Here is a 19,189-nt window from a genome sequence, read left to right as displayed (position 1 = left end):
CCTATTTGTTAGCTTAGCTTACGCCAAACATTGGTCCACATACCCCAAAATATCTGTCCACTAGCTTTAGGCGAACTCTAAATAGGTCTAATCCACGTCACTTTTGCAGAATCGTGGCTTACAACTTTTTAAATGCTTCTGAAAACTAGACAAAAGCTTACCAGGCCCACATTCTGGTTTAAAGACAGGAAATGTTGAGGATGCCAAAATATTTTGGTCACACTAAATCAAATGTGTCTTGGGATGCGTGAAAATTTAGGCGCAAACACCACAAGCATAAAAAAATGCGTTATGTTTCTGAAGAAAAACTTAAAATTGGCACTTATAGCAACGTCAAACAACAGTAAGATGGAATAGGTTTATTCAAGCACGCTTTACTTAAAGCCAGTTGTGGTCTGCTGCAGTCGCTCTAGGAGATAAAGTGAGATTGAGGAGTAATCTGTGTCATTTTATGGTCAGCTGGATTTGCGGCAGATTCATAGTTGCAGATTGTTACTTCATGGCGATGTGCCTGTAAATGAAAAAACAAAAAAACAAAAAACACATGCTGATGAATCCAATGGTTACAGGGGTTGTATCATGATATTAACAAATTCTCCATCCATAGGGACCCCTACTGAATAAGCGAAAGGGGGTCCCATGTGCCAGTGCGAATGGAGCGGCAGGTGAACCATGTGTGTCACCGCTCCATTTATTCTCTACAGTGCCATCATCACTTCTAGTTCAATGGGAACAAGAGCCACAGTGCTGGAACTGAGGAGTTGAGGTTTTTTTAAACACCCCGTCTATAATTTCTTTTTCATTTTGTTGGAAAACCTCTTTATAACTACATACCGTATTTTTCACCCTATAAGACGCACCTGCCCATAAGACACTCCTAGGTTTTAGAGGAGGACAATAAGAAAAAAAGGTTTTTAATTAGACCTCAGGTCAGACCACCAATGAGACCCCCAATGTTATTCAGACCTCAGCTAATAGCCCCAATCAGACCCCCAATGTTAATAAGACCCCAAGACCTCAGATCAGACCTCAATGTGGATAACCCCCAATCAGACCTCAGATAAGAGCCCCATGCCTCTCATCAGCCCCAGCAGTCTCATATCAGCCCCCATTGCCTCTCATATTAGCCCCCATTGCCTCTCATATTAGCCCCCAGCAGCCCCCATTGCCTCTCATATTAGCCTTCAGCAGCCCCATATTGTCTCAAATTATCCCCCAGCAGCCCCATATTGCCTCATGTTTTATAAAATAAAAAACCCACTTACCTCTCCTGCTCCTGGATGCACCGCTCCTCACCGCCCGCGATCTTCTTCCTCCAGCTGTCGGCTGTGCTGTGAACTGGCGCACACAGCCTGAGGTCACAGAGCGCCCTCATGCTGTACGCAGCCACTGCACAGCCGAGGACCAGTAAGCGGTGAGTACAGAGCCTAATGTAAGCGCTCATTAGTATTCTCCCCATAAGGCTACGTTCACACTCGCATTCGGGGTTCCACTTGTGAGTTCCATTTGAAGGCTCTCACAAGCGGCCCAGAACGGATCCGTACAGCCCCAATGCATTCTGAGTGGATGCAAATCCGCTCAAAATGCATCAGTCTGGCTCAGTTTGGCCTCCGTTCCGCTCAGCAGGCGGACACCCGAACGCAGCTTGCAGCGTTTTGGTGTCCGCCTGGCCGTGCGGAGCCAAACGGATCCGTCCAGACTTACAATGCAAGTCAATGGGGACGGATCCGTTTGACGTTGACACAATATGGTGCAATTGCAAACAGACCTGTCCCCCATTGACTTTCAATGTAAAGTCAGGAGTCCCTATTAATATACCATCGGATCAGAGTTTTCTCCAATCCGATGGTATATTTTAACTTGAAGCGTCCCCATCACCATGGGAACGCCTCTATGTTAGAATATACCATTGGATTTGAGTTAGATCGTGAAAACTCAGATCCAACAGTATAGTCTAACACAGAGGCATTCCCATAGTGATGGGGACGCTTCAAGTTAGAATATACTGAGAACTGTGTACATAACTGCCCCGTGCTGCCTGGCAGCACCCGATCTCTTACAGGGGGCTGTGATCAGCACAATTAACCTCTCAGGTGCCGCACCTGAGGGGTTAATTGTGCAGATCATAGCCCGCTGTAAGAGATCAGGTGCTGCCAGGCAGCAGGGAGGCCAGACCCCCCTCCCTCCCCAGTTTTAAATTCATTGGTGTCCAGTGCGGCCCCCCTCTCCCCCCACTTAAAAAAATCGCCCCCCTTTTGGTCTTATGGTGCGAAAAATACAGTAATTTTTGTATCTGAAATCCACTTTTGCGTTATAAAAAAATAAAATAAAAAAAGGTGCCTTTAGCAAATTGTGCAGCACCCTCATAACACTAAATACAAAGGTTATATATTTTAACTAATACCTTATTTTGATATGATAAAAATAACTGAGGTTCTTTGCAGATCTATTTTGATCAAAACACATCTGTGCCCACCTACCCTGGCAAGGTGACCACAGTCCAGGCAGGAACGCACTCTGTTTAATACCTATCTCTATGCCAGTGGGAATCTACATTCAGGAGGTCAGAACCTGTACATATACTGTGTTGCTAATTGTTAGCTCTGTGTACATTTAAAGGGAATGTGTCATCAGAAAATGACCTATTGTTTAAGTGTTTATGTTTAACATATTTTCCAAGAATTGTTGATGATTTTTCATGTCAATATCTATATTTAAACTAAAATCATAAACCTCTGCATTTTTTTTACACTGGGCACTAATCTTAATAATAGGCACCACCTTCTTTAGTCTGTACCGATCACTGTACTGCAGTTACCTGCTTATCTGTCATTTTAATCCTGCCTGTAATGATCTCACTGACCATTGTGTCTGCATTTTTCTTAATGCTTTCTAAATGCTGTTAACAGCTCAGGCAAGATGGCCGCCTCCATAATCATATTCAATGGAAAATAAAAAAATCTGTAAACAGAAAATAAAATCACATCAGAAAAAAAAGGATGTGTGTTGCTATCTGGTTTTAGCTGGCAGATAAATGTTTTGGTGACACATTTCCTTTAAGCATCCAATGAGAAGTAGAGCAAACTCAGCTATACGCACTACCTAATGAAAAGCAGAGTGTGGAATAGGTGGGATAATAGGAGTATATTAAGACTTGGAGGCGATCAGACCTCAAAGTGTGTATGGAAAAGGCAAAAAATAAAATAAAACATCCTGCACAATATGATAAATAAATATGCATGTTCTGCTCTCCTGAATGTAGATGCCCACTGGCATAAAGATAGGTATTTAATAGAGTGCGTTCCTGACTGGACTGAGGCGAAGACAAGTTTTGATCAAAATATATCTGCTAAGAATCTCAGTTATTTATCATGTCAAAATTAGGTATTAGTTTATATATAACCTTTGCATTTAGCGTAAGTGAGCGCCATTATGTTCTGTATTATTCCTTAGTGGTGGCCATGGACATTTGTGGATTTATTTAATCAGATACCCGAGAGTGGATGTTGAATGGCTCGGATCTGATCCTTCATTCTTTTCCACGATGAGTCCACAGAAAGGTCACTTCTCAATATGGAATGTGCTCCGGCCGGCAGCACTGGTCCCGAATTGAAAGACTGCACTAGAAGCGCAGGCGACGTCATACTCTGCTACTATCAACTGCTAGTGGACTGGGAAGTACCCTGTCTGTGGATTCATCGTGGAAAAGAAAGGAGTATCAGACCACAGCTATTCAACATCCACTCAAGTATCGGACCTGTATCTCTGCTATATTACTTTCTCATTTGTATCATTGGGGGACACAGGCTTGACCATGAGTATAGCTGCTGCCACTAGGAGGCGGACACTAAGCACAGAAGTGTGAGCTCCTCCTTTCAGCTATACAGGGACTAAGCTGAAACTGTTTTTAGCTTAGTGTCTGTAGGAGGCAGACCTCCCTGCTTTGCAGGTCTGATGATTTTTCATTTAGGATTTTTCCTTTTTCTTCTAGTGGGGTAACAGGCAGTCCTAATTGCCTGCATTCCCACCCAGTAGACGGGAGACAAGGGGGTCCCCAAGCCCGCTGCTCGTTCCCGGTCTCTAGAAGGCAAGGAGGACCAGAGGTTCCCAAAGCCTCTGCATCCCACCAGCCTTCGGGTCACCACGGCCACCCACGATAAGTCCCTTCTGTTTCCGATGTAACAGCCCTAGGCCGCACACCGAAGGTGGTGACCCGGCTGGAACCAGGGGGGCACAACATGCCAGACGGGTGAGTATGCTTGGCCCCAATCCCCCTTCTGGCTCACGTCTTGGATGCCTGGGTGCGAGTAGTCATCTCGGAGGGTTACAAACTGGAATTCCGGTCGCCACCTCCGCCCCGTTTTTTTCGCTCTTCTCCCCTGACCGCTCCCTCCGCCGCCCATTCCTTTTTCAGGCTATTCTTACCCTTCTGTGGCAGGGAGGGATTGTTCCGGTTCAAGACCGTTTTCGTGGATTCTACTCCAATTTCTTTGTGGTTCCCAAAAAGGAGGGTGCGGTCTGTCCCATCCTAGACCTCAAAGCCCTCAACTGCTTCCTGATGGAGTTCCTGAGATCAGTCATTGCATCGATTGACCCAGGGGAATACCTGTCCTCGATAGACATCAAAGACACCTACCTCCATGTTCCCATCTGCATCAGTCACCAGAAATATCTTTGTTTCGCAGTGGGACCTTTTCATTCCCAGTTTGTGGAGCTCTTATTCTGTCTTGCCACAGCTCCCAGAGTCTTTACCAAGATTCTGGCCTCGGTCATGGCTCTGCTTCATGCCAGGAGGATAGTGGCGATTGCATACTTGAACTATATCCTGATCAGGGATCCGTTATTCCGGGCAACTGCGGACGCAGCCTACGCATCGTCCTGGACACCCTGGAATGCTTCGGGTGGATTCTGAACCTATCAAAGTTACGTCTTCCTCTCCTTCTCGGCAGCTGACTTTTCTGGGCATGTTTTTCGACACCGATCAGGCCAAGATGTTCTTGCCCCCGGACAAACCGTTCTGGACAACTTCTCTGTTTAGGGCACCTGGTCCCGCGAAGAACACTCCCTTCCAATCAACATTCTGGAATTGCAGGCGATTAGTCTCTCTCTGGTTCACTGGATGGACCATTTCCAGGGGTGTCCAGTTCAGGTTCAGTCTGACAACTCCACGGCAGTCGCATACCTAAACCACCAGGGCGGCAGCCAGAGGTCCGAAGCCATGTCGAAAGCAGCGCTCATCCTCGCCTGGGCAGAGAGCCATGTCCCAGCTACGTCGGCAGTTCGCATCCTCAGAATCGACAACTGGATCGACAAATCTCTCAGCCAGGAGAGACTCGATCCCGGCGAATGGACTCTGCATCCACAGGTCTTTCACACAATCTGCAAGCGGTGGGGTCAGCCGGATGTGGATCTCATGGTCTCCAGCTTCAACCGCAAGGTGGAGAACTTCTTCGCCAGATCCAAGGATCCTCGGGCGCAGGCATCGGATGCCTTAGTGATCCCGTGGAGTCAGTTCACATTTCCTTACATGTTCCCTCCTCTTCCACTCATTCTGCGTCTTCTCTGGAAAATCAGGTCTGAAGGTCTGCCCGTCATTCTCGTGGCCCCAGACTGGCCATGCAGAGAATGGCACGCATCTCCCTAGTCTCCCTCCTTGCTGACGAGCCCTGGTGTCTTCACCTTCGGGAGGACCTTGTCGTAGGGACCGATCTTCCACCCGAATTTAAGGTCTCTACATTGTTGAAGCCTTCTGTTGAAGCAGCCGTACTAAGGGCACTGGGTTTCTCGGATGCTGTTGTCCAGACCATGATTCGTGCTACGAAGCCGTCGTCCTCCCGGATCTATCACCGGACCTGGAAATCCTATTTTAGTTGGTACGAACGCCACAAGCAGTCTCCTATTCAGTTCTCATTGCCACGACTCTTGTTTTCCTGCAGTTGGGCATGGACTTAGTTCCCTCAAAGGGCAATTTTCGGCCCTTTCCATTCTTTTTCAGTGGAACTTGGCTTCTCTTTCTGCGGTTCGGACCTTCCTGCAGGGGGTTGCGCACACTGCGCCCCCTTACCGTCCTCCGTTGAATCCTTGGGACCTTAATCTGGCGCTCAGCGCTCTCCAGTCCTCACAGTTTGAGCCTTTGCAGCAGGTGTCTTTTCGCTTACAAGGTGGCCTTTTTGGTGGCAATCACTTAGGGTGTCGGAACTAGCAGCTCTTTCCTGTCTGTCACCTTTCCTAATCCTCCATCAGGACAAAGTAGTCCTTCGCCCTGTCCAGTCCTTCCTTCCGAAGGTCGTGTCGGCATTCCATCTCAATGAAGAGATCATTCTCCCTTCCTTTTGTCCTGCCCAGTCTCATCCTCGTGAGCAGTCGCTCCATACTCTGCATTTGGTTCGGGCCATTCGTATTTATCTGTCTCAAACGTCATCTTTCCAACGGATGGATTCCCTTTTTGTCATTCCAGAGGGGCCAGAGACAAGGCCTGGCTGAGTCAAAGCTTTCATTTCCTGATGGATTTGTTTGGCTGTTTTGGAAGCGTACCGCATCAGTGACCGGTCCCCACCCTTCTGGGTTACTGCTCATTCTGCTCGGGCAGTAGGGGTTATCTTCGGCAGTGCATCATGGTGCTTCAGCCTCTCAGGTGTGCAGAACGGCTACCTGGTCGTCTTTGCGCACCTTTTCAAAATTTTACAGATTCACAATGCAGTCATGCACTGTGGCAGTTTTCAACATATAGCGTTACATCTACAATGTACTGCCATTATTCAGGTTACGCATTTTATGGACAAAACACTTTCTGCAGCACAAGACATACTTAAATTTCTAATTTACCTCTGTCCACTCTCCTCGTAATCCAATGTAGTAAATTTTGGTGTTTTCAGCTCCAAAATTTTTGGAAATGTGAATAGACAGATGAGATACACTTGAAAAGCGAGAAATTCTGTAGAAAAAGAAAACTAAAATTTTAGATGCTTTTAAAAAAATATCCAAACAAAAACCAAATTAAAAAAAGCAACCTTTTCAACCCTTTAATACATAGTAAATTTCTATAAAATGTCTCAATGATAGAGGTTTGACAGTGCTACGTGCCTCTTCAGCTCTATATAAACACTGTGTGCTGTCCGCATTTTTTCTGGCCCCATAGAGAATGAATGGCTCCGGATTCGTTCCCCAACGTTTTACGGACGTGTGAATGGACCCCCAACAGTGACCTCCACAGCACCCTGCCCCCTCAACAGTGACCTCCACAGGTAGGCGGGGAGAGTCAGGAGCTCATGAATATTCAGGACCCTGCCCCCTCAACAGTGACCTCCACAGCACCCTGCCCCCTCAACAGTGACCTCCACAGCACCCTGCCCCCTCAACAGTGACCTCCACAGCACCCTGCCCCCTCAACAGTGACCTCCACAGCACCCTGCCCCTTTAAGGCTAGGGCTACACAATGACATGTGTCTCACCAATGTCTCGCAACAATTTTTATAATGATAGGCTATAATTGTGACTGTTGCAGCATGTCGCAGTGCAAAATCATACACCATCATTATAAAAATTGTCGTGCGACATTAATGTCGCAGTGTAGTTGTACCCTACGCGTCATGAGACTTATTGTCGCGCGACACATGTCGTTGTGTAGCCCTAGCCTAAAGCTAACCTACAGCAGTAAAGAAAAATGGCTTAGTTGTTATGGAAACCTGGAGTAAAACTGTGTGTATGTGGAGACTAAGGGCCTGCGAGCTTCTATTGGCTGATAAGGGACATGTGACTGTGTGTATGGTAGTTGGGATATGAAGAGAAAGACTTGCAGGCTTCTATTGGCTAATGTAGGTCATTTTTGGGGAATCTCTCAGGAACGGTAGGTCCTAGAAAGTGGAGACCCGGTCTAAAACCTTCCTGGACAGTTTCCGCCTTTTTTTTTTTTTTTTTTTTCATTTTTAGATTATACACCATTCACTATGAGGCATAAATAACCTCTTTCGTTTATTATGTGGGTCAGTTCAATTATGGCGATACCAAGTTTATATAGTATTTTTTTTGCTTTTACTACTTTTGCACAAATTTCATTTTTTTAAATAAAAAACATTTATTTTGCATCCCTTATGTTCTCAGCGCCATAACTTTATTTTTCTACCTGTATGGGGCTTATTTTTTACAGGACGAGCAGTAGTTTATGTTGATAATATTTTGGGGTATGTATGGCTTTTAATCCTTTTTTATTCTGCTTTGAAAAGTCAGGATAAGCAAAAACTTTAAAACCGACATTGTTTTGTTATTTTTATTGGCATTCACCATGCGGGTTAGATAGCTGATGATTTAATAGATTGGTTCATTACAGACACATTAAAAGGGTAAGTTATATTGATGACCTATCCTCTAGATAGGTCATTAATATCAGATTGGCGGGGGTCCGACACCTGACCGATCAGCTCTTACAAGAGGTTGGCCCTCCGTGAGCTCCTCCTAGGACATGTGACGTCTACGTACATTAGTCACATGGCCTAGATGCAGCTGAGCCCCATTGAAGTAAATGGAGCTGAGCTGCAATACCAAGCACTGCCACTATACAATGTACAGCGCTGTGCTTGGAAACCTGCTGGGACCCAGCTGCACTTACTAAAGCGATTGCGAGTACAAAGGCTCCCTGAAACAACTGATCGGCGGAGGTGCTAGGACTTGGACTCCTGCCGATGTGATAATTATGACCTATCCTTTAGTTAGGTCATTATTATATTTACCTGGATAACCCCTTTAAAGGGAACCTGTCATGTGGATATTTGATTGTAATCTAACTCATTATATACAATCATTAACTACTAAAAAGTGCCTTAGATGTATTCACTTACTGGTGTGACAGATGGTTACCTCATAATATACACACAAAGATGCCACATGCTAATGAGCCGATTTGAGTCCAGCGTGATGTCAGTGAGTCCAGCGTTTATTTAATTCAGAGCTATAGCCACTCCCCTGCCCACCTGCTGCTGATTCATATGGAAAAAAACTGTCAATCAGCAGCAGGTAGGCGGGGAGAGTCAGGAGCTCATGAATATTCAGGACTCATCATTATAAGCTGGAGCTTTTCAATACAAGATGTTGGCAGATTGACTGGGTCAATTAAAGAAAGTGACCCAGCATTTTGCTAAGAGAATCAGTCACTTATTTATGTTGCCCTTAGTTAGGACACCATAAAACTGGTGACAGGTTCCCTTTAAGTGTATGTTTAAGTATGTTTTAAGACACTTCCACCACTCTCCCCATCGGAAATACATGTATAAGGCAGTCTGGAGGACTAGACGTCAGCTGTATGGTCACCTTAACTGTATGTTCACAAGTTTCAATGTTATTGCAGACATTTCTGTGACTGAAAATCCATCTCATACATGTGTATAGGACTGTTTCTGTCATATGTACAGGCATTTTAGCAAATCCGATCCAGATGAATGAAACGAACCTTATTTATGGGTAGACACAAGTAGTAAAATAATACATACTTTGTAGGATATTCCAGTTCTCCAGTAGTATCGATATTTAAGCCAAAAACTTGATCTGCTTCCCTTCTAACATCATCAAAGCTCATGTGAGGAACGTTCTTAAATCTAGGAGAGAAATATAAAGAGTTTTGTAAAAATGTTAAAAAAAATTAATCCAATAAACAAGTTTAGTTCATTTCGTCACTCGTCATTCTCCAGCTTTACATTTCCCTCTCACGCACGGTCCTTTTCTGTTATCTCTTCATCACGTAAAGAGAATCTGTCATTTTTTATGCTGCGCATTTACAGTACATGCACTAAACTTCAATTCATATACAAACTCTGGGGTTGCCTAATATCTCTAGTGTGGTGCTAATCTGGATAACTAAGCAAGGCCTATGGCTAGACTGAATGAGATTTAGGTTATCCTGAATTTTTCACCCCTCTAAGATTTAAGAAAAAAAAAACTAAACTCCAAAATCCCAGGTTTCCCCATGTCAGATTCACTGATGTGGAGCACAACCATGGGGTCTTCTATATTGTTTCCTATTGTAATTATTCACTTCTGCAGGCGTAGTTGGGTGGCTACCTTACCACAGGCGCCAACAGCTGCATGCAACACTGCTTGATCTCAACTCTCAGTATGGAGCAGAAGCGCTGGCACTATACATCGCATGATACGCTTTTCTTTTTTCAACACCCATGGCTGAGTAGAGGTGAAAGGAGGGCTACATCACAGACAATGTCCCTTTCAGATGGCTTCTTTTAGGCCATTTATCCCTAACCTTACGCTTCACTTGCGGCTGTGCTATACAGTAGGCTCCGATCTTCCAGTTTAACCACTCAGATGCCGCAGTCAATAACCATCGCAGCATCTGAGCAGTTAAATAGAAGGAAGCAGCTCTGTCTATCTTCCGATTGGCACCCTGTAAATGCAATTGCAGGGTGTCGAGTCATTGGCATGTCAGCCAGGGGCCTTCCGCAGGGTCCCAGTCCTGTCATGTCCTGGCCACTATGACTTCCTGCCCCTGCCTTTCGGAATGACTATGCACTATGTATGGTACAAACGATCAAACCATTTTGTTCCCCGCCCGTATATAATACTCACAATCTGATTTCTGATGGGTGGGCATCACTATCCTCTCCAATAAGAATAATCCCTTTTAATTTCACATTGCCAGTGAACCTAACAAAGAACAGAGCAATTATTAGACACCCAACAAGTAGATGAAACTGGGGCCTCCGAATAAAACATACTTACGGGATGTTGAATAGCAATTCTGCATCCTCGTCGCTTTCTACAAACTGGACAAAGAGGAGACATATGATGCAAATGCAAACTGTAAAACCGTTTTTACATTTATATTATTGCTATTTTTTGAAATAGTGGAAAATAGTGGTGCAGACATACCCTAGACCGATAATTATGCAGGTTGGGCACTTGGGATCATGGCACAAGGGGGAAGAAAACATTGATCTCTCGGTCATGCAACTTGCACGACCGTCACTCTAGGCATGTCTACATCAATTTACCTGCATAGTGCCGTCAGCAGTTTTTAGGGCTCAAAACTGCCAACGGACTTTCTTTAAATGACTAGTGTTTCTGATTTACTGCCTGTATAGTCCAGAGCTGCATTTACAATTCTGCTAGTTGTCGTGACATTTGAAAATAGAACAACATGCAGCCCTATTCTCCCCGTCAAAACAACAGAACCCCCCAAAGACACCATTAAAAAGTAGTCAATGCTTAACTGTATATAAACGTACATATAACAGTAAATTAAGGGTGATCGGCTCCCGTCAAGATATCAGTTTCCGTTAATTCTCCGGAAAGTGTTTTAACCAGGTGTCCCACTTTAGTTTTATGTAACTGCTTTTCCCCGCACGCAAGTGTTATAATGTTTTTTTTTTTGTAGGTTATCTACACTTTACCCTTCTTACCCTTACTCTTCTTAAATTAAAACATATCGAGAAGACGTGATATAGAAATATACCATAATGTGGATGTACTAATGCTTTTCAAACAATATGTAACGGATAATCCTCATATAACTTGTATTTCTTGTATCGAAAGCGATATAATTTTTTGATATCTCTGATATTTCAATAAAAATTACTTTGACTAAAAAGTAGTCAATGGTATTAACATCCATTGTATGAAGGGATCCAGCACTATCTGCTTAGAACGGAAACCACAACGTAGATGTGAACAAAGCCCAATACAGATGGTTACCAGCTTAGGCTACATTTACACTTGCGTTTTTTGTGGATCCATCATGGACTTGCAAAAACGCTTCCGTTACAATAATAGAACCGCATGTATCCGCCATGAACAGATCAGGTTGAATTGTGTCTTCTATAGCCATGACATCCATCCCCATTGACTTACATTGTGTGTCAGGACAGATCCGTTTTGCTCCGCACCACATGGCGGACAGAAATACGCTGTAGGCAGTGTTTTGGTGTCTGCCTCCTGAGTGGAATGGAGACTGATCGGAGGCAAACTGATGCATTCTGAGCAGATCCTTTTCCATTCAGAATGCATTAGGGCAAAACTGTTTTAGAGCGCTTGTGAGAGCCCATGACGGATCTCACAAACGGAAAGCCAAAAACGCCAGTGTGAAAGTAGCCTAATTGGAGCTCCTATAATGCTGAGAGGCAGTTAGTTTAGTCAACATTACTGAAGAAAGCCTGGTGCAGAAATGACACTTCCAAAAACGTAAATCATCAGAACAAGGAATGAGAGAAGACTTCACATATGAAGCCAACATGACGGTTAAAGAGCAGATCTGTTTGCACCTCAAGTATACTGCATGTAACACTGAACCAGCTGCTGACCGCCCATTGACTATACACATCTGAGCGGTCCACATTTATCTCAGAACGGTGTTTCTGAACACCATTGCAGAGTTCGTTACCACATGGAGAACTTGCAGCAGAAGCCTCCACGCAGAGAAGTTTTTATATACATTTTTGTATAAGGCTACAATAAGGCTGTATAAGGCTGTATAAGGCTATTTAAAAATAACAGGTCGGTAAACGATTAGACACTGGGTCTTAAAGGGTCATTCCGGTTGTGTAAGCTATATATTTTTTTTTAAACTGCACCGTTGCACTGCAATGTGTGTCAAAGTCTTGACCCATGGAGAAACAGATTTCAGGTGTCCAGGGTAGGGCTGCAGTAAACGATTATTTTAGAAATTGAGTATTCTATTGATTAATTGAAGTACTCTAATAAAATAAAATAAAATTAATAGACTGTTTTCCTTTATAAAAACTCAGACCCCCTGCCATCAGTCCCCAACACCCTTCGTTCCCCCCTGTGTGATCAGCCCAAGTGCTTTAGTTCCCCCCAGTGCCATCAGCTCCTCTCCCCCAGTGCCATCAGCTCTCCCCCACCCCCAAGGCCAGCAGCTCTCCACCCCCCCCCCCCTTGTGCCAGCAGCTCTCCCCCTCCCCTTGTGTTAGCAGCTCTCCTCCCCCCCACCTTGTGCCAGCAGCTCTCCTCCCCCCCCCTTGTGCCAGCAGCTCTCCTCCCCCCCCTTGTGCCAGCAGCTCTCCTCCCCCCCCTTGTGCCAGCAGCTCTCCTCCCCCCCCCCCTTGTGCCAGCAGCTCTCCCCCCCCCTTGTGCCAGCAGCTCTCCCCCCCCCCTTGTGCCAGCAGCTCTCCCCCCCCCCTTGTGCCAGCAGCTCTCCCCCCCCCTTGTGCCAGCAGCTCTCCTCCCCCCCACGTGCCAGCAGCTCTCCTCCCCCCCACCTTGTGCCAGCAGCTCTCCCCCCCACCTTGTGCCAGCAGCTCTCCTCCCCCCCCTTGTGCCAGCAGCTCTCCTCCCCCCCCTTGTGCCAGCAGCTCTCCTCCCCCCCCTTGTGCCAGCAGCTCTCCCCCCCCTTGTGCCAGCAGCTCTCCCCCCCCCCCCTTGTGCCAGCAGCTCTCCCCCCCCCCCCCTTGTGCCAGCAGCTCTCCTCCCCCCCCCCCCCTTGTGCCAGCAGCTCTCCTCCCCCCCTTCTGTTAGCAGCTCTCCTCCCCCACCTTGTGCCAGCAGCTCTCCTCCCCCCCCTTGTGCCAGCAGCTCTCCCCCCCCTTGTGCCAGCAGCTCTCCTCCCCCCCCTTGTGCCAGCAGCTCCCCCCCCCCCCCTTGTGCCAGCGGCTCCCCCCCCCCCTTGTGCCAGCAGCTCTCCCCTGCTCCTCCTGACACCAGGAGTGCACAGAGTCATTGGTTGCTATGACGCTGTGCACTCCGGGCGCCCGGCCTTAGTCGCACCAACTTACCTTTCCAGCAGAGGCGCCGCCGACACTCCATCATTCCACTCTGCTCTGCGCCTGACGTCACACAGCGCATCAGATCACGGCATGCATACGTCAGGAGGTCAGTGCAGTGAGGGACCATGGACGTACTGTGGAGTGTCCAGAGGCCCCCGGCTGGAAAATTGAGTATTGCGGGCCAGCGGGAGACCACGGAGCGGGAGTAAGGCCCCTTTCACACGGGCGAGTTTTCTGCACGGATGCGATGCGCGAGTTGAACGTATTGCACCCGCACTGAATCCCGACCCATTCATTTCTATGGGGCTGTTCACACGAGCTGTGATTTTTATGCATCACTTGTGCATTGCGTGAAAATCGCAGCATGCTCTATTTTGTCATTTCCTTTTTCATGTAACGCAGGCCCCATAGAAATGAATGGGGTTGCGTGAAAATCGCAAGCAAGTGCGGATGCGGTGCGATTTTCACGCACGGTTGCTAGGAGACGATCGGGATGGAGACCCGATCATTATTATTTTCCCTTATAACATGGTTATAAGGGAAAATAATAGCATTCTGACTACTCATCTTTTACCATGGTGATGGATCATGTGATGACCGGAGTGACGTCACCACAGGTCCTGTTCCTCCACACAGCACAGAAGACAGACAGAAGGAGATGCCGGCTGCGTGATCAAGTGGATTAAGGTGAGTTCAATTATTTTTATTTATTTTTTAACCCCTCCAGCGCTATTTTACTTTGCATTCTGTATTCAGAATGCTATCATTTTCCCTTATAACCATGTTATAAGGGAAAATAATACAATCTACAGAACACCGATCCCAATCCCGAACTTCTGTGAAGAAGTTCGGGTTTGGGTACCAAACACGCCGATTTTTCTCACGCGATTGCAAAACGCATTACAATGTTTTGCACTCGCGCATGTTCCCGCAACGCACCCGCACCTTTTCCCGCAACGCCCCCGTCTGAAAGAGGCCTAATAGCAAGCGCTTCACTCCCGCTCCGTGGTCACATGACACAAACGAATCTTAGATTTGCATCGAGGATTTTTGTGTGTCGAATTACTCTATTCAAGCGAGTCAGTCCTAGTCCAGAGTTACCCTTCTAACCTACTGCTGTTCTCCTGTTTTGATCTGTAATCCGCTCTTACCGTCATGGCGCTTTCCCTTACATCACATGAGCTGGAAACAAACATTCTGACTACACTGCCCATGATTCTCTCACTCTGTCCAGAGCCAAAAGTAGGCATACCACGATTTCCCTATGCTTTAGGGCTCATGCACATGACCGTATGTATATTGCAGTCCGCAAAATAAAAATAAAAGGGATGACATCCGTATCGCATCCATTTTAACAATGACTGTCATGTTCTATTTTTTTGCAGAACAGACATGCGGACAAATGGAAACTGAATACACATTCCCTTTTTTTTTTGCGGACCCGATGAAGTGAATGGTTCCACATACAGACCTGAAAAAAAAAACAGAACTGACCTAGCTGGTAGGAGATTTTGGGAGCAGTGGTTACATGAGAGCGCACGCACAGAGGAACAGGCTCCAGGGAGACCACCTGTAGAGAGGATTGTTTGATCAACACGAGTAGCTCCCAGTTTTGTTGACCACCATCCAGACACAGGTGGCACCTTTACTGCACATCCCTGTCTCTGCCCATTTCCAGGCACTGAGCAGAAGAAAATATGGTGTCACTGCATGGGTTACATCTCCTGCCATTGACAGCGTCGCCTTCATTTACACTGGTTTGGTGTAGGGGTGGGCGATATGGCCTAAAATCTATATTGCAATATCATTTTAAGCATGTGCGATATGTGATATATATTGCGATATATTGTTTTCTATAATTTGGGGGGGGGGTTAAACATTTTTTTTTTTTTTTACTTTTTATTTAATAACTATTAGCCCCCTTAAGGGCTAGAACCCTTGTCATATTCACCCTAATATAGCTCTATTAGGGTGAATAGGACTTTACACTCTCCCTGCTGCCCTGTGCTTTGTGCACGCAACAGCAGGGAGCTGACCATGGCATCCAGCCTCTCATGTGCCCCCGTCTCTGATGAGTCCCCCAGCCTCTCCCTCTTATCAGCCCCCTCTGGTAACTCAAACCCACCCCCCCTCCCTCCCCAGTATTAATCATTGGTGGCAGAGGCCAAAGGGTCCCCCTCCCCCCCCCCCCCCCCCATCATTGGTGGCAGTGCGCCCCCCCCCCCCCCCCCCAGTATTGATCATTGGTGGCAGGGGCCCCCTTCCCCCCCACATCATTGGTGGCAGCAGCAGTTCCGATCGGAGTCCCAGCAGTGTAATGCTGGGGCTCCGATCGGTTACCATGGAAGCCAGGACGCTACTGAAGTCCTGGCTGCCATGGTAAGTCAGTGAGCAGCATTAAACTCACGTGCGCCGTGGCCGCCGGGCGCTCCTTCTTCTGTCTGTGCGGTGCATTGCTAATGCTTATAGCATTAGCAATGCGCCGCACAGACCTATGAGAGGAAGGAGCGCCCGGCGGCCACAGTGCACGTGAGTATAATGCTGCTCACTGACATACCATGGCAGCCAGGACTTCAGTAGCGTCCTGGCTGCCATGGTAACCGATCGGAACTGCCGCTCCGTGGTCATATCGCAGTCCGGCGACATGCACAAAATCCATATCGTGGCACAAATTTATATCGGATGAGAAACCCGAGCTGCTATGGACTGGAACTGTATCATCTTTAGTGATAAATCCAGGTTTTGTTTGGGATCCCACAATGGTTGGGTTCTAATATGGAGGCCTCATGTTGAGGGCTTCAATCGTGTGGAGTGGCACCGTGCTCTAACTGCTGGAGTGATGACCTGGGGAGTCATTGTATACGACAGTCAGTCACCCCTAGTAGTGATACAAGGTACACTAGCAGCTCAGCGATGTGCAGGACATCTTGCAGAGTGCCATTTTTCTGCAGGATAATGCTTGCCCACACACAGCGAGGGTTTCCCAGGAATGTCAGATTACAACACTTGAATGGGACTGAGCTGTAAACCAATGAACATGGCCTAGGAAAAAACTGCAGCCTCTTCAAACTGCTTATTGGTGGGGGTGCCAGGAGATGGACCCCTACAGGTCAGATATTGAAGACAGGCTGACAAGCCATCAGTATTGAACTTTGAATATAGAACAAAGTCCAGCTCTCAAGTGCTAAAGGTGCTCTGTCCTGCTCTGCAAGGATCCGGCTGTGTTCACACCCAACATAGATGCAGCAAAAAAGTCCAAATGGATCCAGCGAGTAAAATCAATGATTCGTTATTTCTTCATTTAAAAAAAAATATATATATATTTTTTAGTTTCACTTTGTGATATTTAATAAATGAAAAAAAAATTGAAAAGATTTTTTCTTTTTAAAGAAAAAAAATTAGAAACAAAAAAAATTACATAAAAATAAAAGCCCCAAGCATCAAATACCACAATTATATATTTTTTATCATGTGATTGATTGAGATATATATATATATATATATATATATATATATATATATATATATATATCAATGATCAATGTTTTTGGTCACTTAAAGCAATTTGCCCATCTCGTACATTGGTGGCATATTGCTAGGATAGGTCACCAATGTCTGATAGGTGTGGGTCCCACACTGATCTTTAGAATAGACCCCCAAAGTAAAGAAGCCCCATAGAAGTGAATGGGGCGGTGGCTGCACTTGCGTGGTGAGCTTCCCATTTATTTCTATAGGACTCCCGAAAATAGCTGAGCGCACCACTGGGCTATTTTCTGCACTGCCATAGATATGAATGGAGGGCGGCCGTGCATGCGCAGTCTGCGCTCCTTCACTTTCAGGGCTCCATTCTAGAGGAAGGTGTGGATTTATCAGACATTGGAGGTATATACTATCAATATGCCACCAATGTAAGAGATGGGGCAACCCCCTTTAACCCTGGGTTCACACCTGAGCGTTTTACAGCGTGTTCAAACGCGCTGTAAAACGCTTAAGACATGAAAACCAATGCTTCCCTATGGGAAGGGTTCACACCTGGGCGTTTTACAGCGCGTACGAACGCGCTGTAAAACGCCCGACGCTCAAACAAGTACTTGAGCTTCTTTGGGGCGTTTTGACGCGCGTTTGTGGCCATAGGACACTGCAGTCAATGACACAAACGCGCGTTTACTATTACAAAAAACGCGCATAAAAACGCGCGTAAAACGCGCGTTTGAGGAACGCTTAGGTGTGAACCCAGGGTAAGTTCTCAGGAGTAGCGTTAGACTCTCATGCGGGAAAAACGCAGTGTAAACAGCCCCAGCCGAGTGTATGAGATTAGACAAATCTCATGTAGACTTTGCTTTTTCCTTCTGTGCAGAAACTGACCTACGATGCAGATTCGGAAATCCACATGTCAATTTTATTGTGTCTGCGGATTTCAGCTATTACAATGCAAAGGGTGAGATCTGCAGCAAAACCGCCTCAAATCCGCGCCAAAACCCTGCATGAGGATTTTGATGTGGATTTGCTCCAGATCTCACCATTTGCATTGCAAGTGACGAAATCTACATTGAAAATCCACACAATTGACATGCCGCTGATTTTAAAATCCTACACTGTGTGAGATATAAAAAATCTCCATCTATTTAGCTGGTGACGTATTACACTGCGAATTGTCTGTGCAAAAATCCAGACATCATGTGCATCGTGGGCTCATCCCCTTAGTGACACATGCATATCTGCAGGTGTCATCCACCGCTATGCCAATGGTGCATGTGACCCAGGCAGCCTCCTGTTCCAATATAAAATGGCCGCCTGTTTTTAGGTGTTGCTAAGGGAAACCACAGCTTTCATTTTGTAATCTGATTCCACATTTTCCACTACATTCAGCCGTGTCAGGACTGTGCTGCCATATGGATGCAGTTACCACCACCACCTGTCAGTCACATATAATAGCAAAAGTCAGTCACCCGGCTCCGATCTGCACGTTCCTCCCAGGCCTTGAACACTCCCTTCCCACTCCCCTCCAGGCTTTCGTTCAGACACTGCAGCTTGTGTAAATCAATCTTTTTGTACAGTCCGTACTCCACCCCGCGCTCCGGTGTTTCCGTCCGTTCAGCTCCACAAGCGCAGCCTCCACCATGACTGTGACCGTGCGACATAGCCGCTGCTTTTCGAACTTCATCATGGCCATCTTAGTACTCCCTCCAGATATAACCATTCACTGAGCGGCCATCTTAGTACTCTCAATGACGTCATCAATTAGCCAGCCAATCACATCCTGCGATAGCAAATATGGCTGAAGCGCCTGTAGAGTGGGAGGCGCCTGCGCTCTACTAGATTCCTCACACACCTGTAAACATGGCTGAACCCCGGGGGGGGGCGAGGCGAATTACCTGGGTGACTGGTCCTCAGCCCGTTCGGCGGACACTACAGTCCTCCTCTGTATCAACATAAATAATGTTGGGAATTTGCCCTAACCACTATGT

General features: G+C 46.4%; 1 protein-coding gene across 1 annotated transcript; it reads right to left on the bottom strand.

Moving 5' to 3' along the window:
• Nucleotides 1-344: 344 nt before the first annotated feature.
• On the bottom strand, nt 345-18,927 carry PITHD1 (PITH domain containing 1). Its single transcript, XM_044287931.1, has 6 exons — nt 18,671-18,927; nt 10,723-10,766; nt 10,570-10,647; nt 9,483-9,587; nt 6,826-6,934; nt 345-511 (listed from the first exon to the last, which is right to left on the bottom strand). Exons 1-6 carry the CDS (start codon nt 18,860-18,862, stop codon nt 410-412), a joined length of 630 nt encoding a protein of 209 aa, XP_044143866.1. The 5' UTR covers nt 18,863-18,927; the 3' UTR covers nt 345-409.
• Nucleotides 18,928-19,189: the final 262 nt, after the last annotated feature.

This window comes from Bufo gargarizans, chromosome 3 (assembly GCF_014858855.1).
Source record: "Bufo gargarizans isolate SCDJY-AF-19 chromosome 3, ASM1485885v1, whole genome shotgun sequence".
Classification (NCBI taxonomy): domain Eukaryota; kingdom Metazoa; phylum Chordata; class Amphibia; order Anura; family Bufonidae; genus Bufo; species Bufo gargarizans.
This window is presented reverse-complemented; position numbering and strand designations above follow the sequence as displayed.